Genomic DNA, 23,842 nt, shown 5'->3' on the forward strand with positions numbered 1-23,842 from the left:
GTGAAATAAGTCAGAAATCCAAGTAAGTCAGAATTATCTGTGTTTCATACTCATCTTTAAGACTCTCAGGTCTTATTTGACTTTCTGTTTTCCCCTTTTTGGACATCTCCTTTTACATTCAGAGCCTTTCCCATCAGTGGCTCAGTCCCCGTGTGCATCAGTGACACCTGATCCGTGGAACTCACTGGCACTTGTCCCACCCATTGCTGCCCCTTGGAGGTGCTGAGTGGCGTGGGGAAGGGCATTTGTCCTGTTCCATAAAGCTGTGATTATCTCATGAACTGGGACTCAGAGCTGAAGATCAGTCCTGGCCCTTGGGTGGGTGATTGCTCTGAGGATGGATCAAGCTCAGTTCCCTGCTCAACACCTTGCAAAATCAAACACCCCCTGCTCTGCTGTGCTTGTCTTATTGCACTCCTGGCTGCAACCTGTTCCAAAGGAGGTGGGGAGAGCAAGGGAAGCAGCCAGTCTGGGAGCAAGCACCATAGGAAAAGGTTATTGATCCATGTCCCTTGTCCAGAGCTGCCTGTGAGTCAGGAGGCTGAAGTGGAAACGTTTATGGATTGTTTCTTTTTTATGCTGGACAATGTTTGGCTCCCTGTCCAAGGCTGCCATGGAAAATCTACGTGTGTTGGTTATAATTAGGCCCTGATAAATGACTCTCTCTGTGTCACCAGAAGTTCTTCTCAGCCCTTCCAAGACAGGTCAGAATGATGCAGCAGTGAGAAAAGCTTTTAATTCTGTCGTTTGTGTCACTGGTGATGCCATTGGTCCATCTGCTATCAGGCTTAGGGAGGGAGATCATCTTGCCATGCAAACTTCTCTTTGCTCAGCCAGGTAAGAGAGGCTGAATTCTCCAAGCAGCCACCCTTAGAATCACAAAATCAGAATGGTTTGGGCTGGGAGGGACCTTGAAGGATATCTGGTTCCAACCCCCTGCTGTGGGCCGGGATGCCACTCACAAGATCAGGGTGCTCAGGGCCTTGTTCAAACTGGCCTTGAACATTTCCAGGGGAGGGGACATCCATAGAAAGCCTCCTATATTCTGTCAATCTAGATCCTAGGCACCTAAGGACCCAGGAACCCAACATTTGTGAACACTTTGCTGAGCCTCTGCCCTAAAGATCACTGAGCTGGGGAAAAAAATAAAAAAAAAAAGAAAAGGATTTTTTGAGCTGTTCCTAAATGAGATTTGGTGAATCACACTTCAATCTCAAAGGCTACATGGCAGAGAATCACTCTCCTAAATAAGGAAAACCGAAGTTTGATTAGATTCAGAAGTGTGTCTGGAGCAGAGATAAAATCACAATACATACACTGAGATGCGAGCTGTAAAAGGAGTTGGGGAAATTCTTCCCAAGAATAAACCTTTAACAAATCAAAGACTGGGGAGGATGGGAGGAACATAAATAACCAGCTTGGGTTTCCTGAAGGCTTTGGAGATTTCCCTAGGCCTTGTGTACAGTTGGTGAGAACAGAATGCAGGTCTCCACCCTGGGCCAAGCTGTGTTCACTGGAATCCCTGAATAAAGTAACCAGATACTGGATGAGAAGGTTAAAGGTTGCAAGCCAAACAGGATGGAGATGGGAAAAACACCCTGGTGCTGAGGCCACTTTATTCTCCCTCTGATCAGATGTGATTTGGGATGGTCCCTGTCGTGTCAGTCACATTGGAGATATGAAAGAGAATTGCAACTTGAGAAATGAGGAGGTAGAAAGGAAATTTGGAAAGCACGGTAACCTGGAAGATCAAAGGCTCAAGATGGTGGAAGCTTGTCAGTCCACCTTTAGCCAGCTCTTCCTGAGAGGATTTTCCATGTTCTTACCTTTCCTGGATCAGTTTCATTAGGCAGAGGGAAAACTTGCCTCTGGAACAATAAATGTGAGAATTCCAGAAGAGGAAATGTAGGCAAGTGAAAAAGTGAGGTCCAGAGGTCAGATGCACCTTGATAAGATCAAGAAAACCTTGGGCTTCTTTGCAGGCTGCACCTATTCTTAGCAAATTGTGTTAGCAGGACTTGCTTTTTAAAAATGACATCATCTCATTGCCAGTTTGCTTGCTGTGCACCGAACAAAATAGCCTGTGACAGACTGGAGAAATATCTCCTCAGGATAAGCAGCAAAATTAATCTCTGATCTAAGTTCTTGCAGTTTCCTGCTAATTCCATGAGCTGCTCTTGCACTGTGCTCCCTCAGTGTTTTGCTCTGCTGTGCTTCTCACATTTTTCCCCACTGGGCAGGCTTTGGCTGGTCTCTTATTTTCTCTCTTACTTGCCCCTCTCTGACCTGGGTGTGGTGCTGGTTGTGGCCCAGATGATTTGGGATGCCAGCTCTCAGATCTGTTGTCCTTCTGTAGTCCCCTGACCCAAATCAGCCCCCTCTGCCTGACCAGGCATGTTCTAGACTTTGTAAAGAGCATGAAGAGCATATGCTCAGGAGGAGGCTGGTGGGTTTTGGAACCACTCTCACATCTCCAAAAGCCCTGGGCTGAGTTCATCCCGGGCTTCATTTCACTTTATCAGCTGCTGTTGCTCCATTCAGAGGGAGATAAGACGTGTGTGCACATGTCAGCAGGATGAAAGCAGAGTTGTTTTCAGAGGATATCTGTGACCCCAAGCTGCCAAAGATAGCCTTGCACTGCCTTTCCCTGGCTGGGGGAGCAGTGCTGTTACTGCTACATGTTTGTGAGAGACAACCAACCCTTCTGTGCTTGGATATTTAAGAGCTTTTTTAATTTTTTTTTTTTTATTTTTTTGCTTTAGGTACTGCTTAGTGACTGTAAAGGGAGAGGGGTTAATGATATGGTCAGCTGCTCCAAGTATGGGAATACACTTGTGTGCTTCTCAGGTGCAGCTTGTGTTTCTTTTTGGCCCTTGTGCAGGTCTGCGTGTTCCCAGTGCCAGCTCCAGCCTCCCTCCTGCCAGAGGGCTGCATCCTTCTGATCAAAACTTACTGGGTCTCATAGAATCCCAGAATGGTTTGGCTTGGAAGAGACCTTAAACCTCATCTCCTTCCACTATCCCAGGCTGCTCCAAGCCCCAGTGTCCAACCTGGCCCTGGACATTTCCAGGTATCCAGGAGCAATCACAGCTTCTCTGGGCAGCCTGTGCCAGGGCCTCCCCACCCTCAGAATAAAGAATTTAATAATAATATCTTATCTAACCCTGAAAAAATTATCAAGGAAAAAAAGAAAAAATGATAGTTAGCATCTGGAGAGTGGGCAGAGCAGATCTGTGCAACCATAGCTGAAGGTTTTCAAGGCAAGACTTTGACTTGCCTTAAGCTGAGGTGTATTTAAGCATAGTATTTTTTTTTTTTTTAAATGACCAAGCTGATGTGTTGAGTTAGTGTCACCTTCCTATTCCTGCACATGTTGTAGGATTCCCAGTCAGGTTTTAGCCTCAGGATAAAAACCAAGGTATTTGCAGGTTGGTATTGGCATTGCTCCTTCCAGGTGTCCTGGAAGCTCAAGCCTTCAGAGCCTGGTACCTTATTTAAACTAAAAGAGGGGAGGTTTGTATCAGCTATTAGGAAGAAATTCTTTACTGTGAGGGTGGTGAGGCAGGATGCAGTCACAAAACCCATCTGGGAGCTGGCCCAGCTGTTACTGGGAGGTGAAGGTACATATCGAGGCATGATCTCCCACAAAGCATGAGCGATGTTTCAGCACTGGCCAATCCAAGTGTGTGACGTGGCTGTGGCACCAGTCCTGACCGCCGGCTGTCCTCTTCAGTCCAGCTCCCCTTTCTCCACTTTAGGGCTGGGGTGTCAGGGTGATGTCACAGCGCAGCTGCTGCTGGAATTTGACATTGTTCACTTTGTAAAATGACTTCCCTCGCTGTCGTGCAGCTGCTTTGTGTGTTTGATCTATGCTTGGGTTTGGCCCTCAGCCAGACCGCTGCAGCCCCACTGCTGGACGAGGGCTGAGGCACTTGGGAGAGTGGGGCTCATTCTCTACTTCTTTTGTTGGCATTGCCAAAGGCTGATGCAGAGCCTTTGGTGCTGGTGGGGGGAACAGAAGACTCCTCCTTTTGTGCTTTCCCCCACATCCGACCGTGCACAGCCACCTCACAGCTCTCTGTACCCTTTCAGATCACTCAGCTGAGCTGATTTCTGCTGTAAGACCCTTAAAACATTGGTTCTTGCACCAGCTCAGCTGCTCACTCTCACCTGGAATTTCTGCCCTGTGCTCTGTCCCAGGACCAGCTTGTTTGTCATTAAACCAATTCTAGAAGGATTCCTTTTAAGGCCTTGACCACTTCCAGGAATGAGGCAGCCACATCTTCTCTGGGCAATTTGTGTTAGGGCCTCACCACCCTCACAGAGAAGAATTTCTTCCTAAATTCCCATCCAAACCTACTCTGATCATAAACCCTTATTTCTCCTTTCTGTTTTCACCCTCCGAAGAACCCACCATCCCCTTCAAGGCAAAACTGAAGGATCTTGAAGTGAGGGAGAAGGAATCTGCCACCTTCCAGTGTGAGGTGCCCGTTCCTGGGACAGAGACCGCTTGGTTCAAGGAGGAGACCAAGCTCCAGCAGAGCAAGAAGTACAACATCGAGGAGGAGGGCACCTACCGCCGGCTCACCGTGCAGAACGTCACCACGGATGATGATGCTGTTTACATCTGTGAGATGAAGGAAGGGAGCAGGACCATTGCAGAGCTGTCTGTCCAAGGTAAGAAGGGCTCTTGGTGTTTCAGGTTGGCCAAAAGTGTGGGATTCGCACGTGAGACTCCAGATTTGACCTTGTGAGCTGAATTTGTCCCGTCCATGTGGGCACTGAAGAGGAGCAGAGTCCCTCATGGTGTGAGGGTGTCCCTGGGACTCCTGCCAGGGTGTCTCTGGACACAGAGCCACACAGCAGGGACAGACTGTGTTGCACATGCTGGAAGAAACTTCTTTCAGCTGTAGCCTGGCCCTGTAGACTTCTCTTTGATGCCTTGGAGTGGTAACCTAAAACAGAGGCTAGTCAAGATGAAGAGAATAAAGCAGGTATTTATTAAATAGGTACACCTTGGGCACAAGGGGCTACACCCAAGGTGGATGATGATGGTCATGAGTTTTTCATACAGTTATTAGTTTGGTTCATTTACACACCAGAGGTTAATCCTCCAGTTACAGTTTCACGTAATGAATTTCAGGTAATTTACTCCAAGTTTGCCCCCTGCTCCAATTCACTGTTGTTTAAACATCTCTTGGGGCCTGAGACAGTCCTTGAGTTTCAGGCCAAGAGAGGAATTGTTTTGTCTGAAAAAAAAAGGGAGAACAGCAGCTGACAGGCTATGGAGTTTTAGAGCTATACACTAAAGCAGCACAGGATATGAAAAACATAAAAACGAAATCCTAAGGCAACATCTTAACATGACCCAAGCATCAGATGTGTCCCCTGGCGCTGTCACACACATCTTGTCCAGTGAAGAGAGTGATGTCTCTTGTCCAGGAGTGGTGCTGACCACAATGGAAAAGGGGTTTAGCAGCTGTGCTTTGTGGCCAGATGTGTGGTGCAGGCTGCAGGCAACGCCAGCATGGTTTAGATTGGAAAACACATCATGGTCAGATCCTGGGTAGCTGGAGCTGTTCTCTGGAGTTTGGAAAGGGGACAAGGAAAGGACAAAGTGTGGATGGCCGTGCCCAAGTGTCCTGAGTCTGGTGGCTCAGACTGAAGAGGGAGTAGGTGTAATTTGGCATGGTGTGGGTGTCTCTCAGTGAATAAACACAAACCCCAGAGCTGCAGGCACTGGAGACTGCCCTAGCTACAGGATTAATCTTGTCCTGACTCATCTGAAGCCTGAGGATAGTCTCAGTGAAACCAGAACAAGTTCTTCATATACTAATTGCTACAAGACAGCTGGGTGATGTGCATCCTCGTGCCAATTCCTTTTTGTACCACCAGTAAAGAGCTGGAAGTGCACTGAGCTGGATGCAGAAGGGAAAATTTAGTCCAGAGACTTGGGAGGATTCAGACTGACATCTTTTTGTTGCACCTTCCTTAGGTCTGGACCAGCCCTGTAAGTGTGTTTGGTCCCAGTAGGACAGCTGGTATTTTTTTTCGCTTGTTTGTGCTGTAATGGTATGTACCATCCAAAAGAGAGTGACTGAGCCAGGTGGAGCTCTCTGGAGGGAAAAGAGGCAGAGCCTTCCTGGGGGAGCCTTGTGCCTGCCCTGGGAGGGGATTGGAGAGAGCCAGGTGGGGTTGGGACAATGTGAGAGCTAAAGGGATGGGGGCAATGTGGGATGAGGGCACTGCTGAGGGCAGAGAGGTCAAGGAGGAGGGAGGATAAGCAGAGAATCGGGTCTTGAATCTTGTGGTGAACCCTGTGCCTGATCTGTTACTTCATGAGGGAGCTCAGCATTGCTGTTTGTTAAAAAGTCCTGGGTGAAGCCTCTTCCACCTCTCAGGGACTGCTCTGGAGCTGGGGTCAGTCACTGTTGGTCATTTGGGGTGGTCTCCTTATGGTTTGTCCAATCTTTTCTGTGAATAGTCACATCTCATACCTTTGGGGATGTCCTAGTAAGCGATGACAATCACAGTCACTTGGAAAGGACATGAATTCATTCAGTGTGAATTTCTGTGTTGACACTAAAAAGAAACCTGAGATTTTCAGTGTCTTTCTCATTAATTCAGGTAACTTCTGTGTCTGCCATGTTATGTGACTTTCTTTGATGGAGGTGAAATCCTAAAGGCGGAGGAGTAACCTGTCTGGCTTAAGACTGACCTTCTTCAGCAAAGTTTTAATTTGAATTCCCAGTATATGTGGGAAATTAAAGCGGTCAAATCTGTTCTCCTGCGAGGCCATGTATATTTTGTGTTTTGGCCAGCAACTGGCTCTGCTTGACAGACAAGAAACCTGAGTGCCTGCAGTCAAAAAAGATTTGCTTTTCTCTCTTTGAAGGCCAAAATAGGTCCTTGGGGTCAGCTGTTGTATGTGACTCAGAGTCTTGGAATTGATTTTCAGGTGTCTGCATGGTGTCTATAATGTTTTGATTAGCTGTGGACTGGTCTTGTTTCAGTCTGGACGGTCCAGTGCTGCCAAAACTTTTGACATCTGACATTTGCTGACTGCGATTATTTTGTTGTTTGAAGGGAACATCATAAAAAAACTTCCACGGAAAACTGCTGTGTTCATCAAGGACACAGCCACCTTCTGCGTGGAGCTGGACAACGACTGCCAGAACATCCGGTGGCTGAAGAACAAAGAAGAAGTGAAACCCAGCGACCGAATCTCCATCACACGCTCTGGCAAACAGCACACCATGACCATCAGGGAGTGCAAGATGGAAGATGCTGGTGAGATTGCCTTCCTGGCCGATGAAAGCAGGACTTCTACCCAGTTCACTGTGACCAGTAAGCTTCTCTTTTGTTTGGCCTTGGTGTTGTGTCTTTCTGATAGTAGCTCCACCTTATTTTTATGGTTTTTTTTCTTCTGCCTTCACTCAGAGTCAGGATTGTTCAAGAGATGGATTTTCTTGTTTGGACTTGGTTGTTTATTAAATCCTATATATAATGCAGAGAGTTCTACTAGCTAAAAAGCTAAGAATGAGAAAATGGAGCGGTATCTAGCTAGTTACAAGGTCTTTTAAGGCCCAACTATCCAATTAAAAGCTAACACTGATATTATTTATACTTTTAACCTAATAACCAAACACCCATGACCTGCACTGTGGGATTTTCTGTACAACAAAAAAATACTACCTGAAATCATGAAGAAGAAGGAAGAAGAGACAACATCCAAGAACGTCCATCATTGCTATATTCTAAAACCCCAAATTCCAAACCCTTCACCATATGAAATTACACACTTCAACTCAAACTACACACCAGTGATTCTAGTTCTATCATTCAATTTTGGAAGCCTTTTCCAAAGCCTCAAGTCAAAAGCTGTGTACTTTTGAGGGTCAGTGTCAGAAAGCACAGAAAGTTTAAAACTTCCAGGCTTCAGGGTTCCAACGTCTTCCCATGGCTGTTCCCATGGGAGCATTGTTGTTTCAAGTGCCCACTGTGATAATTTTGGTGTCCAAAACCAGCTGGAGGTTTGAAGTCTGCCACAAAAAGCCAACAGCCTGACCGTGAGTGTTATGGGATGTTTGGAAGGATCAAAACAGAGAGAATATCTGTGGAGTCGCTGAATGGATTGGGTTAGATGGGATGATCTCATTCCAGTCCCTGCCATGGGCAGGGACACTTTCCATCAGACCAGGATTGTCAGCGCCTTGCCCAGCCTGGACTGGAACACTTCCAGGGATGGAGCATCCATAGTTTCTCTGGTTTAAAGCAGTGCTGGGGAACGAGCATGGCACCAATTTGTCTTTCTTGACAGAGAAGTAGCAGCAGGTGCAACATCATCAAGACTGGACCTGAAATGAAATTTTGGTAAAATTACCTAATTTTATTTAGCATTATTTTGCTGACACTCACAGGCAAAATCTGCTTTATTTAAGACAAAAATACATCAGATTTATGGCTCTGTTACAGTTCTGGTTCATATAGGAACAAATCATCCACTCCAGTCACAATTTGGGAAGTAATCCTTCTTTTCTCCCACCACTGCAATCAATCAGAGGCAAGAAGGAATCTTTTATTTAAAAGATACATAACTGCTGTGTTATCTAAACTTGGTTCAGGCATTCTCATACCATTGAACTAAAACGAGGAAAAAATGAGGAAAATGTCACATTTGGCTTTGTGACAGTTTCTAATGTATTTGTAAAGCTGTAACATCCAAACAAGCACCTATGCAATGGGAACAATAAAGTTCAGTTTGATTTCAGACTCTCCTGCTTAAATGATGAAGAAAGTATTGATTCATGGAACAGAAATTATAAGAATTTGCCTTCCCACAAACTTCAGGTGTTGCTGAAGAAAACATTGCATTACCATTTCTGATGGCAAGGTCAAGAGATCTCGTTCCAGGGCTTAGCATTCAGCTTAATATTACCCTAACAGGACCTTTGACATCTATCTGTGATCAGCAGTTACTGACAGGCTGGTAACTGTGCACCCCAAAACACTTCTGTGTCTATTTTTGTAAGGAAGGAAAAGTGTATCGCGTTGAGATTTCCTATTTTTACCCTTTGTGCATATCAGATTTACTGCTTGGAGAATCCTGTGTACTTGTCCACATCTTTTTCAATTAGCTGGGTGAGATTGGTGGGGGCTGTTCTGATACCTTTTATAATATACAGGCAGTGTTTGTGTAGTATTTGTCTTCTTGCATTGTTACCACACCCATTTTAAAGATGGGGAAACTGAGACAGGAAGGAGATCAGTTGTCCCAGAGCTCAGTTTTTAGTTTAGGCTCATCAACAGGCTCCATCTACAGTCAGGAGATCTTTGTGTGATTGTTTCACGCACCTCCCACACCTTCTTTAAGTTGGATTAATTGCTCCTGAGTGTGCTGTTTGTGGGATCACAGCTGGACTCCGGTTGACTGACTTAACCCAGACACCTTTCAGATAGCCAAAATTAAATTAAATTAATCCTGTGCCCTGTCAGTAGAGGTGCAGCTAGAGCACATCAGATAAATCCTCTTGACCATATCAGTGGCAGCACATAGTGAATAATCCTGATGGGACTTGAGCCTTCTCTGCAGGGGTCAAGAGGAATGAAAGGGTGAAAATAAATATTCATTATGCAAATACCTGCAGGAATACATCTGTAGCGTCAGGTGCCATAAAATAGCCACATCTCCTCAATCAATAGTAGATTCTCATGGTGGGGACATGTCTTGGTCATTTCCTTTTGAAGTTAATTCCTCAATCCCAAAAGCTGGTTCTGCATAAATTAGCAAAACAAAGATCCCAAATCATATCCACTCCTGGGAGACAAGGTTACAAGCTTCTGAGTGGGGGTAGCATAAAAATTCAGGACCAGGACAGATACCCAGATGAAAGAGGCTGCAGGGAACATCCAAGCCTGTGTAACAAGCCGAGCTCTCCATAACCCCTAAAAGATTTGAACAGCCTTTGCTGATGGTTTTACCCGTCTTCTGAGTGAAAATAAGAAGCTGAGTGTTAGTCTGCTTTGCCCAGGAGCTGTGAAGGGCAGAAGTGTGGATCCAGCACTGAAGATTTAAGCTTACACAGTGTTTGTTGAAAACTCTCTGACTGTATTGACAAATTTAATAGCATGTAGAAATCACATATGTTTAGCTGTACAATACAAGTATCGGACATCAAAGTTTGGATTTGACCTGGGATGGCAATGATTCCATCGTTGCTGTGTAAAGCAGCCTCAAAGCATCTTCCATCCATTCTCTTGCCTTTCCATCTCACATCAACATTTTATGGAGGTTTATTAAGCACAATTAACTTTTAGTCCACCATAAGCTATTTTGTTTTTTCCACTCCAATGTGACTTACTGCTGTGCTTTGTTTTGTCTCTTTCCCTTGCGCAGCTCCCAAAAAACCTCCCACCCAACCCCCAGCTGACCCTGTGGTAAAAAATAAAACAGAAACCTCAGTGACACTGGCATGGTCCCCTCCGAGGATGGAGAGGCCCATTCCAGTCGACGGATACATCGTGGAGCGCAAGAAACTCACCGGCTTCACCTGGGTGAGGTGCCACGAGTCCCACGTCCCCGGCCCCGAGCTCACTGTGAGCAACCTACCAGAAGAGGCTGACTACCAGTTCAGAGTGTCTGCAGTCAACACCTACGGACAGAGCCCCTACCTGGAATTCCCTGGGAGCTTGCACCTCGGTGAGCACGAGAGCGGCACAAAATGGGGTGATCCGACACCTTTGGGTGCTTTGTAAATGTTTCCCATGACTCTGAGGATGGAGCAAAAGCCCAGCAAATCCTCTTTGTCTTCTCTGCTGGTTCTTCTGCTTCACGTCAACCACTGACCTTCACCAAAGGGAGGAAGGAAAACATCCAAAACCACCCCAGTGATGGTGGTTGAGTTTCTGGGGTAGCGCTGTGGGTGCATTTATGTTCCACCATCCCACACCAGGCTGTGGGAGAGGCAGAGCTCCCTGCTGTGGATCTTAAACCTTCTTAATCCCTTCTTAATCTTCTTTTGCACCTGCAGTGAAAAGAGAAATTATGGTACAATTTTCAACATATAGATTTGTGATAGAGATGTTGCAGCTAGAGAATATTTATCATGAAAACCAAGTTCCAGCCAGTCTCTCTTTAATCTAAGAGTTTCTAGGAGGAATCCATGGGTTTTGCTTTATTTCTAGGGTGATAATGTGCCCATAGAATCATTGGTGGCAATGGGATTCCTTCTTCCTCTCTGCACACATATTGAAGATCCACACAAACTTTGATCATACTGTTTCTTGTGACTGTGTCATCCTTGTCCCTCACTGTCTGAACATGCTTGTATTGTCCTAGAATATCTAGAAGGGACTCAGAGGGATATCCAGAAGTCCCTCTTTCTGAAATCTAAGAAATTCTGGAACCTGTTTTCTGAAATCTAGTCTGAAATCTGAATATTGGCTATTCAATAAACAACATAACTGTAGGGAACTTAGGTGTTTCTGGCCTATGCCTTTACACATTTTAGGGTTAAAAAACAAACAAAAAAAAAAAATACACCTGCAGGTGTACTGTCCAAGTTTTCTAGACCTGCAAAAACAAGACTCCAGAGGTCAGTTACCTGCAGCTGAAGGAAACAAATCCTTTAGACCAACGATGCATTTCCTTCAGTGCATGAGAATTGTATAAGGCTGCATTAATTTATTCTCACCTCTTGTTTACCCTGACAATTTTGTTCCTAAGGTGAGGTATCCTCCAGCATGGCAGTTTGTTCTCAGAGTTGTGTGTTGTTCTTCCCTAGAACCCATCCTGGCTGTGAAAAACCCCCTGACAACAGCTGAAGTTGCACCTGGAGGGGATGCCCTCTTCACTGTTGATCTGACCAAGACATGTTCTGGCACTTGGTACCTGAATGGCAAAGTCTTACAGGAAAGTGAGACCTACATCATTAACAGAACCCAAACCACTCACACCCTGGTCATAAAAAATGTCACCAAGAAAGATGATGGGGCAGAAGTGAAATTTGTTGCCAATGACGTTGAGACCAGCACCAAGATGAGAGTGAGAGGTATTTACTGGCATTGTTGTCCATTCTTCTCCCAGTCAAGGGGTGGTTTTCTGGGACTTGAGGATTAAAACTGGGACTGGAGCTTTCCTTGGTCTGTGGGAAGCACCTGAAATCGTGTCATGTGATTAATGTTTGTCCTGGTAATGGCCTCACATGACAACTCAGAGTGAGTTGATCTGGCCAGCTGGTGGTATTTGGACTATCAGCTTCACATCAGCTCATGAATTTCTGTCAAATTTATATTATTCACAACTATCTTCCGGTGGATTCTGTCACCAAATCTGCCACTAATTCACCTGAAAGTTGTAATTTCATCTCTAGGTTTGATGAGTCTCTTTGATTGTAATAATCTTTCAAAAGCAAAAGAGTATTCATTACTAACAAAGCTTTTCTTGTGGGTTTTTTAGTCCACTGTGGGAGATACGAGTTAGTGTGCTGGAACTTGATTTAAGATCAAGGTTTCCTTTATGAAATGACAGTAACATCTGTACTTACAACATTGAAAGGCAAAACATAATGAATTCATAATGAATCCTTTATTTTGGAAGGGTGTGCTTGTCTTGGGAGAAGATCTGTGCAGAAGCATGTTTAGAGTATTATTTATTAGTAGAAAAAAATGTTGATTTTTTTTTTTCTTGGTGAGTCTAGCAATAAAAGCAGATCAAGTTTTCTGGACTGGGAAAGAATGCACAGGATTGACACGAGTGTGAGGGCAGGAACAGGGTCTAATACCTTCAGAGCTCTCACAGTCTACAGCAGACCTATATCAGGGGCTACCAGGGATAAATTATATCATGCTATAACTCAAAATAACAAAGCCTCTTGTCCTGGCAGGAGCTGCAGTGATATTCACCAACAAGAGCAAAGATGTAGAAAAGGTTTCTGCTCGGCTGCAGGAAGAAGCCAAACTCCAGGCTGAGCTTTCAGACACAGAGGCCTCTGTGAAGTGGATGAAAGATGGGAAAGAGCTCAAGGCTGGTGAAAAATATGAGTTCCAAACCGTGGGCAAGAGGCGCATCCTGAAAATCCGCCGCGCTGCCGAGGAGGATGCTGGAGTCTATGAGTGTGTCTGTGAAGGGGATAAAGTGCTTTACCAGCTCTCAGTGAAAGGTAAGGGGCTGCCTGGGCTGCTCTGCACTAATGATGTTCCTGCCCTAAACCAATGGAGCCACCAAGGCACACAAAGTGCTCCAGAGGGAGTCTGGAAATTGCCCATCAACATCCAGCCTTGATAGTGGGGTCCCACAGCAGGACTGGGGAGCAAATACAGCAACTGGCAAGGTGGTAAGAGCTGTGCGTCCTCTCCATCTTGATATTCCAGGGAATTTGGTGAGGGTGAGTGGTGGGTAAGGAAAAGGGTTCTTGAGAGGAAGAAATGCAGCCCCAGGGGCAGGACATGACACAGGATCCCATGTCTGTCCCACGCTTGCTGTGGGACATCAGAGAAGTCACTGAAGAAGAGAGACTTCGGCTCTGATTGTACAAGGTCATCTTGGCATTGTAGGATTTGGTGTTTTGGTGGTTATTTTGAATATTTGAGGATTTTTTGGTTCTCTTCTGTCAATACTGTGGTGGAGAAGAACAGACTTTTCCAGGGCACACTGGATGGCTTAATCCCTTCTTGATTACAAAGTGTTCAGGTGTGTAGAAAAAGCAGAAAGATGGCACTTTATTTTGGTATTTCTTGAACCAGCACTGTTTTACAGCTGCCCTATGTTTTTTGGCTGTTCTTTTTATGGCAGTCTCTACCTTTACCCTGAAACGAGTACCATTAAGCCTTCTTCTTGCAAACCTCGCCATCTGTGCAAGATTTTATGAACTAGGGCAAAGCTGTCTCTGCCTTGGAGACCAGGTTTTGCCTAAAACTCCCAGTCTATCCCCAGACTATTCCTCACATGGATCATCAGGTGTCTGTTGAAGTTCAGAGCACAAAGTCTTACTCCAAGCCAGTCCAGCCTGCTGTCAGACTGTCACCAAAAGTGAGGGAAAAACAAAACCTCTCCAACAACATATTTTAGTGTTAAGAGAATCAAGGCATCACTTTATTTCTCGCCACGATGTGCAACAGAAATAATTTCATCCGCACATTGCCTGGGTCATGCAGACAAAATTATTCCATCACACATGATGTTCACTAGATTTTTCACATACTTATGCAGTCAAAACCTAGAGAAATTAATTGGTTCAATGTTTATTGGTCCCACATTATGGAGTTCTTAGTATTTGGTTTCCTGTTGGTTATTGATCCCTTTGCCTTCAATGCTAATTAGGTTATTTTTCTTCATTCTCTTATTGATCTTTTCTGAGACCAGGAGTCTCCAACCATGCCAGGGGTGATGTCTGGAGTTGATGTTCATTAATGTCATTAATAGTTATTATCTTTTTTATATCTTCTGTGCTACCCCCAGTCTGTTGAAATGTTAAGCTCATCGGGCCTTGAGTGGTGATACAGCCCTTTAAAAAAACCAAAACTTTAAATTCCTTTCCCCCTGGGCAAAGGTGAACAAAACCCCTGACTACAGTAACATAAAAAAAATTTAAACTTTGTATTATTTTCAATAAGACTGGGGGGATTTCAGTACCTATTTTTCTTTGAACTGGCAAGTTCACTCTGTAAATCCATTTGATTTCCATGCTTTGTCCCATAGCTCACCCTCATCTTCTTCCCAACCATGAGCACACTGTTTCTGCATGGACTAAGTCTGAGGTGTTTCATCATCATGTTCTTCTGGCATCTCGCCCTCCTTGGTCTCTGTAGAAACAACAGAGCCTGAGAATATTGTGAGGTTTTTTCCCATTTGACAACCTGTTTGGTTGTTTTAAAGAGCAAACTTGAGAGAGCTGAAAAAGAATTTAAAATGTGACTAAATCTATATATAGAGGATTTTCTGTATATAATCAACACCTGCTCTTAATTTTAATTTTTTTTTTCTGTCTTGCTCTGCCTCTTTAGCATCTTTTTTCAGGCTGACAGTTCTACCCACATTTAATTGAACTACTTGATGGATGTTTCCATGTGTTTTTCACTGTAGTGTGACTATCAAATGAGTAATCAATGTTATTTTAAAATCTGCCTTGAGAAGCTGTGATTTTGTAACATTTCCAGCAATTTAAATATCTGCTGTTTACAGCTTGATTCCTGGAGAATCACCTTTGGTACCTCTCATCCTTGTGGGATGAGGCTCACAAATGCTGTATCAACATTTTACATTCCATCATCCACACCTTTTATCAGCCACAGGGGGCTGGGAATCATTTGAGGAGCAGGTCAGCTGTAAATGGCACATGGACATCACGTGGCTGCCAAGGGGCCACCGTGTCACTGCCTGGGCCTCCTGCCCAAATCAGCCAGAAATGCACTTGCCATGTGTCATTGCAGCCCCTGCACTGCCCTGAGCTCCAGGTGCCGGGCACCCTCTGGCACATGACCTCCCGTGGTGACAAGGGACATCTGAGACGTCTCCTTAGGGCTGCTCTGGTTGTATTTTTCACTCTGGTTCTCTGAGGAAGGGAAGGTGAATGAATTAATTCATTTCCTTCTTCTTCGCACGACTTTGAACTTGTGGACTGAGTTTCAGTGATGCTGGGAAGGAATGTCTTCCCTTCCCTTCCCTTCCCTTCCCTTCCCTTCCCTTCCCTTCCCTTCCCTTCCCTTCCCTTCCCTTCCCTTCCCTTCCCTTCCCTTCCCTTCCCTTCCCTTCCCTTCCCTTCCCTTCCCTTCCCTTCCCTTCCCTTCCCTTCCCTTCCCTTCCCTTCCCTTCCCTTCCCTTCCCTTCCCTTCCCTTCCCTTCCCTTCCCTTCCCTTCCCTTCCCTTCCCATCTTTTGCTTTGAGGCAATTGGTGACTCAATTATTTCACTCCATGTTAATATGATGCCAGATTTATTGTTTGTTTTCTATGCTCCAGTTAATTTACAAGAATAAATTTCTTTTCATTTTGGTCCAATGAGATATCAATGTAGATTATTAATTTTATGTAATTTAATTTATCTAGGCTGTATTTTAACCTCTTCTAGAGTAAATCCATTTGCCAGCTGATTACAATATAATGATTGGATAACCTTCCTGGCTTTATCTCCAGTTTATTTCTTTCCCTAACTCTCTTGAAAATATTTTTTAAAGCTCTGTTTCCTGGGGCTTCTTCTCCTTGACTTAGCCATCTATGTGCTCTGCTTTTTGGACATGGGATAATCAGGAACATGGTTGGAAATTTATCTGCTTCTGCTTTGGAATCTATTAATTAGATCTGTAATTAAATAAATAGATTGGGTATTATGATAAATGAATACCTAATGTAGATGTAAATTTTTATGTAGACTGTCAATTTAATGTGTATGTATATGTCATTTTAATGTAGATGTGCATTTTTATCGTGTGCACAGAATTCTTTACCAGAGCTGTGCCCATGTTTTGTTTCAGCACTTGTAAACTTCATAAACAAAGAGAAAACTGGAGGAGTTGTCAAGGCCATTGCTGGGAAGCAGGCTGAGTTTGTGTCTGAGACCTCTGAGGCCAACATCATGGTGAAGTGGTACAAAGATGGGAAGGAAATCACAGCCAGCAAGAAATTCACCGTGGAAGACAAAGGAAAACTGCACAAGCTTGTGGCTTTGGCTGTGACAAAAGAAGATGAAGGAACTTACACCTGCAAAATTGGGGATGACACCCTTACTTTTGATTTAAAAGTCTCAGGTAAGTTTGTACTGCAAGTGTGGGATCAGAGGCCGTGTGAGAAATGCAGGATTTTGTTCTTCAGACTTATCCTACCATATAAATTGACAGACCTTTTGGCCAGGGTTGCACTACACTTTGAGAGATTCTGACCCTTGTTGTGATCCTGATGCAAACCGTGAGGACGGGCAATTAATATAATGATGCAGTGATTTATTTCAGCCAGCTCAAACCTTTTCTAGGGCTGGAGCACTACCCAAACATGATGCTGGCTGAACAGCTGGCAGCCACATCTGGCCTTTATTCTTTCAGCTCAGCATGTGCATCATCTCAGCACCACCTCAGTCAGGGGTTCAGAGTCTTGCTGTGAAAGCCACGTGCCCTCCTTTGACAAGTTAAATTCCTGATTTTGAGAGTTAAACACCTCCTGCTCTTCCCAGAGGAGGCTGTGGTATCAGAGATCACTCCCTGTGGTGCTGTGACTCCATTAGTATCACGTGCCCATCACACAAAGCACGTGGTGGTCAGGTCAAGCCCAGAAGAGAAATGCTTGTCACCACTGCATTCCAATCCAGGATGGAGCCAGAGTGTAAAATGACACAAGAACCCATGTGTGAAATTCAATATCTGTGAAATTCAACTGATTCTAGTTGCATGTTTGCGGGAACTTTTCTTCCAAATGTGGTTTTCTGGCTTGTGCTTGGAGCCTAATTTTTAACCTGGTCCTAAATTTAAGATTGAAACTCTCCTGAAAGCTTCTCCTGGCATGTCTGCAGTACAATGCAATTCAAGAGAAGTCACAACTGAGTGCTTGTGACCTGTAACAGAATAGCCAGGTTTCTGTGATGCAGTCCATGAGCTAACTAAAGACGCAGCAAAGCTGATTAATTTAGGACAGCATTTGTCTTGAGGGATTGCTGCAGGACTGAATGAGCTGGAGGGAGCGCTTTCCAGCTGGTGTTTGCTCAGGAATTCACTCTGCATCTCACCTCCAGTTCTCTTCTAAGAATCCAATATTATGCTATTTCTCTTGGAGTCATTCAGTCCCTGACTTTACCCATTGAAAATCTTGCTTGAAAGAGCCAGCCAGGCTCTGCTCAAACTCACCCCTCAAAAGACAATTTTGCGCGATCTGATTTATGCTGTCTGATCAGAGCCAAGATGAATTTTAGTAGTGTCTTCTTTGTCTGAGCATCAGGCACAGAGGACTGCCTGAGCTTGGTAAAAACTTTTAGCTGGCCATGAGCAGCTTGGGTGAATCTCACCTGTAACTCCTATCACATGGCTGAGGCAAAGAAAACTGGTGTCTGCTAAATCATAGAATCACAGAAAGGTTTGGGTTGGAAGGACCCTTAAAGATCATCCCATTCCACCCCTGCCATGGGCAGGGACACCTTTCACTGTCCCAGGCTGCTCCAAGTCCCAGTGTCCAGCCTGGCCTTGGACACTTCCAGGGGTCCAGGGGCAGCCACATTTTCTCTGGGCACCCTGTGCCAGGGCATCACCACTCTCACAGTGGAAGAATTTATTCTTAATATCCCATCTAACCCTTCTCTCTGTCAGTTTGAAGCCATTATTCTATGTCCTATCCCCATAAACTTTTTGGTGTGCAAGGATTGAGTTACAACCTGCTAACAACACCTTAGCCTGGGCAGCTTCCTCCTTGTTTCATGTGTCACCATAAAAATTTTCCAGAGTGCTGAGAAGCTGCACTGCACACTCAGGGGGTGGTCTCAGGGCAGGGAATCAATCTGCCTTGGGGGTGATGAGATAGCCCAACAACCCTGAACAGCAGCATTCTGGAGGGACCTCCTCCTTTGGTCAGCTAATTGTTGAAGAACACGTCAGTCCTAATGAATGCAATTTTTAATTGAATGCTTGCCTGGCAAGGCAATTGTCCTTGGGGTACTCAGTGACTGAAAGCAGCAGTTGCTGCTGAAAGAAATGCAATACTGAGCTGAGGCTGGCTCTAGGTGACAGCCCTCAGCCTGCTCTCCAGGCCAGGGCTGCCCTGATGGAACAAAGGCTCTGAAATACCTGACATGCCCACCAAATATTGCTCCTTAGCTTAAGAACAAGGGGTGTTGAGGAGGTTTGTTCACGTTTTACACCAAGGGCTCTGTCTTCACTTCATTGCCTTCACTTTTACCTTTACAAAGACACTTGCAAAGAGCACTAATTGATAAAAATGCTGTATTTTTGCTGCCTGCATGACAAATATTCTGTGTGGCTGTTTGCACAGTCCTTATCTGTGCTGTCAGCAGGGTTTGAGCTGAGCTATCTGTGCAGGAACTTCAGCTGAGCTGTATGAACAGTTCTGAGCTCTCTGCTGGGAAGAGCAGTTTCAGCCAAAAGATATGAGATTGACTCCTATATTCACAGAAATAGGGAATGGTTTGGGTTGGAAAGGGCCTTAAAAGCCATCTTGTTCAACTCCCTGCCATGGGCAGGGATGTATTCCACTAGACCAGGCTGCTCAGAGCCTTTTCCTAACTTGGAGAATATTTTATCAATGAGATTATCCTATAAGTGCCTTGGCCTGGAGAAGAATTAGTCCAGTAGAACTAATACTATGAATAAGGAGCTGCAGGAATGTGCTCAGAAACATTTTAAAAAGGGTCCTTATCACCTCTGACTGGATTTTCTGAGAGTTCCCAAGTCTTTTCAAAGCTCTTTCTGCCCTCAGACATCAACACAATATCCCCCAGAGCCTGCTTGACATCAGAATCAAGGGGTGGTAAATGAAGTGTGAGGAGCTTGAGGGCATCTCAGCTTGATTTAAAAGATCCAGGAGGATGTAGGGCAGATGAAGGGGATTTCTGTCTAATTGAGAGCAATTATCTGAAGATCAGAGGGGTTTGCACCATCTGTCAGAGGCATGAACTGTGTGCGAGAATGGAATAACGATCAATAATTACAGTATCCTGACTTTGTACTGATAAACTTGCACCAAGGCATAAGCTCACGTCAAGTTTTCTCTTTTCCACTCCAGATGAAGCTGTTACTTTTGTCAACAAGCCCAAAACGACTCCGGAAGTGTCAGTGAGCCTTTGTGAAAGCCTGGAGCTGGAGTGTGAGGTGTCAGGCACGGGTGGGGCCGTGGTGTGGAGGAAGGGTCAGACTGAGCTGAAGCAGGACCAGAGGACAACCATTGTCTGCCAGGGGACACAACGCAAGCTCATCATCAAGAAGGTGACACAGCAAGACCAAGGCAGCTACACCTGCGAAACAAAGGACGACAGAACAACATTCCAAGTCAAAGTCAGAGGTGAGAAAATACCAGGAGTGCCAAAGGTAGAGGAGAATTTCATTTCGAGCAGTGCCTTGCATCCAGAGGAACGTCTCACAATCTACCCGACCTGAAAGATCTCAGCCACTGTACTCGATTATTTTGGGGGCAGCTTTCATAACAGTATTTCATGTACATGGTTCTCCATCCATGGCTGGTTGTGACCACAATATATATATATATATATATATATATATATATATATATATATATATATATATATGGGAAGGATGGAAATTCCTTCTCCTCTCTCTCACAATTAGCTGGTGTGTCTGCAGAAAAACTCCCACAGGAAAATAGTGTGAGGCCATAGCGGAGGGATGGATAAAGGGGAAGGTGTTTGAAGAACTCTGGTTTGATCCCATCCCTTAAATGCTGGATGGGGCTTGAAGAAACATGTTCTAGTGGGAGGTATCCCTGCCCATGGCAGGTGGGCTGGGGTGTGATGGTCTTTAAGGGCCCTTCCAACAAACCACTCCATGATTCCATGATTAGATGGAGAACAAAGGAATTGTCCTAAACAGGCAGACAAAGAGCAATGGTTTCTGGACATGAGGATACACAGGTGCTGTTCCCTTCTGATTCACTGGAATCTTGGAGATTCACAGGGAGAGAAAAAGAGGGACTAGGGAGGAGGCTTCAGGCAATTCAAGTTGGTGCTCCAAGTCCTACATTTAAATCTGCCCTAAAACTGTGAGTTTTTAACATTACTCCAGAATTCCCATAATATTCCCATTCCTATTTGCCTCTTAGCAAGATAGAGATGAAGGTGCTTTCTTGCACTAATGGCACATCATGATATTACCTGCCAGGGCAAGTGCAGTGATGCAGGAGGAACTTAATTAAACACCGGAGACAACAACTGCAAAAAGCTGTGTGTAACTGTTGGGGTTTCCTTCCAGAGCCAGAGGTTGTGTTTACAAACAAGGAGAAGGTGCAGAAAGAGGTGAAGGCTGCACTATCAGAAAATGCCACGCTGAGCTGCGAGGTGGCCCAGGAGAAGACAGAGGTGAAGTGGTACAAGGATGGGAAACTCATCACCTCCAGCAAGAAGTTCAAGGTGGAGTCTGAGGGCAAATTGCGTCGTCTGGTGGTGGGTCAGGTGGAGAAGAAAGATGCTGGGGAGTACACCTGTGAGGCTGCTGGCCAAAAACTCACCTTCAGGATCAATGTCACAGGTGGGAGACAGATTTTGGTTTGTATTTCGTTGACTTCTCTTTGTATCTGGTGTTTCCCCTCATTTTCTCTGACACAGTATTAGAAAAGCTGTTAAAGTGCTTTCTGATGCTGGTCTAAGCTGCTGTTTCAGAGAGGTTGTGCAGGACTGGGCAGATCTGGAGCTCACCTGTTCATATCCTGATGTCAGCTCCTCACCTCCCTGTATGTCTCCTTCAGCTGAGGAAGTGAACATGATTTCTCATAAGCAGACACCGTGTTAAAAAATCTCTTCCATTTTGATCACCAGTGCTGGTATTCCTCCTCCTGTTACGGGTATTCTTCCATGAAAATCACTGTTTTCCTTCCTCCTTTTTTTGCAAGAGGCACAACAAGAGTGAATGGTCTTAAGTTCCACCAGAGGTTTAGGTTTGATATTAGAAAAAAATTCTTAACCAAAAAGGTTGTCAGGCATTGGTACAGGCTGCCCAGGGAAATGGTGGAGTCTTCATCCCTGGAGGGATTTAAAAAGCCATGTGGTTGTGGTACTTGGGGACATGGTCAGTAATGAACCTGGCGGTCCTGGGGGAACACTTGGACTCAGTGATCTTCCAGGTCTTTTCCAGCCTAAATGATTCTGTGGTTTCTTTGGTCTCAGTACATTTTACAAGGTATCTGGTGAATTTTATCTCAGACTCCAGGCGGCCATTTAGAGTAATTTGGAGCCATCATCTACAGTTGGAATGGTCATTTCTGAATTAGATGTTAAGAAAGGGTTTGTTTGTTTGCTTGTTTGTTTGTTTTATAAAATTAATATTCAGAGCACTCCACTGTCTTTACAACCAAGTCTTTCTTTTTTAATCTTAAAATTCTTGTCTCATAATCAGAGATAAGAACAGGGAAGCAATTTTCACCTCTTATAGCACCAAAGAGAGGTTTGGCATTTTATCAGCTGTGTAGAGGAACAACTTTGTTGGGAATCTCTGTGGGGGTACCCAGGCTGTGAGCTGGGGCATTTTGGCTCTTTTTCATTCTTTGTGGAGCTCATTCTGTGGCTGAGGGAGTTGCCAGTTTCAGGGGAGAATGGGTAAGGAAGGAAGGATAAGTAAGGATAGACTTGAGAGGTGTCTTCAGAGAAAATTCAATGTGGTCATTGATAAACCATAATGAAAACACTGAGTAATTTGAGTTGGAAGGGATCTTAAAGATCATCTTGCCATGGGCAGGTGATCCCATCCCATCCCATCCCATCCCATCCCATCCCATCCCATCCCATCCCATCCCATCCCATCCCATCCCATCCCATCCCACCTGGCCTGGAACACTTCCAGGGATGGGGCAGCCACAGCTTCTCCAGGCAAAACTGTTATAAACCAAATTCATTGCTGGCTGCTGACACTGGTTCAAATGTTACTGCAGAGGTGTAGTCAGAAAACAGGAATTTAATGTTTTACACATGAATTTCTCTCTTTGAGGGAGCTGTCTGCCTCAGGAAGCAAAGGTTTCCAGCTCTCTTTGCAGCGAGGTGACCTCATGGTGGCACAGGGTAATGTGACCCCTTGCCCTGTGCCTTCAGCCTGCCTTAGCTACCGTTGCTGTATTTCTCATGGGAACAACTGTAACACGACGTGCAAGTCCAGCACTGGCTGGAAAACGATCCAGTGTGAAAGTCAGGAGGGATTATGCGTACTCGGAGTGGTTGGCTCTTCTGCAGCAGAAATCCTTCCCTTACTAGTTTATCCCGAAGTGCAGCAGATTTCTGGGTCTTAATTTATCCTGGTGCCGTTGCACTTGGAAAACTTTTCAGGGTTCCTGTAGTCGTAGCCCAAAGCCTTCCCTATTTAAGGACAGGTTGAAGGTTAGGTGCTCAGTGTTGGGTTTTGGGATGCCACTGTGGTTTTTTTGGCTTAATATAAAAATAATCAGCTGCTGCACACCTTGGAGCTGAGTTGGACATGTAGAAAAAGAGCTGATTCTGAAATCTCAGTATTTCAGGGTATGCAGTGAAATCCATATTTTAAATCAGTGAAAGTTTCATGTCCTGAAAATATTTTTCCTCGTTTCCACTGAAACTTCACTTACCAGTTTCATTTAAGGTTGGAAATGTCATCTTCACTGAATACTTGTTTAAATTTAAAATAAAGTTTCTAAAATAAATTATCAACTGGTGTAAATCACTTTGGAAGCTGATTAAAAGTTTTAGTCACACTTCCTACCAGTATAAAAATGGTTTATATGAAAGGTCAGGAATGGAAAGGACAACTGGGATGAGTCTGGAATATTCCTACCCTGCTAGCCTGACATTTTAAATACAGCCCTCATTGACACAGACTTCTTTTATAACCTATTGGAATACACTGCATATTCAGAGTTGTAGATGGGAGTTTAAATATTAATATTTTTGCAATCAGTTTTGAGTACAAAGCTTGGTGTATGCTTGAGCCCTTTCAGGTGTCAAAATGCTGCTGGCATGTCCCTTTGAGGAGCTGTGTATCACCCAGCATAGCCCATGTGCCTTCTAAATGACAATGACACCTCCTTACAGCCCTTCCACAGCCAATATAAACACAGGAGCTCAAATTCAGAGCCCTTAAGATGGATTCCTGCTCCATGTTGCTCCCTGCAGGACACCTCTCTTTCCATGGACTGTGCAATATTCATAGCAGGGCTGTGATGTA

General features: G+C 44.7%; 1 protein-coding gene across 1 annotated transcript in view; it reads left to right on the top strand.

The window, feature by feature from the left end:
- The window catches only part of OBSCN (obscurin, cytoskeletal calmodulin and titin-interacting RhoGEF), a 163,809-nt gene that overhangs the window by 2,013 nt on the left and 137,954 nt on the right, over nt 1-23,842 (top strand). The window contains 8 exon segments of the mRNA XM_062505854.1: nt 4,408-4,677; nt 7,087-7,347; nt 10,397-10,699; nt 11,784-12,050; nt 12,885-13,160; nt 16,469-16,741; nt 19,713-19,988; nt 20,912-21,187. Coding sequence (XP_062361838.1) covers nt 4,408-4,677; nt 7,087-7,347; nt 10,397-10,699; nt 11,784-12,050; nt 12,885-13,160; nt 16,469-16,741; nt 19,713-19,988; nt 20,912-21,187 — 2,202 coding nt within the window.

The sequence above is a fragment of the Cinclus cinclus genome, chromosome 1, assembly GCF_963662255.1.
Source record: "Cinclus cinclus chromosome 1, bCinCin1.1, whole genome shotgun sequence".
Taxonomy (NCBI): Eukaryota; Metazoa; Chordata; class Aves; order Passeriformes; family Cinclidae; genus Cinclus; species Cinclus cinclus.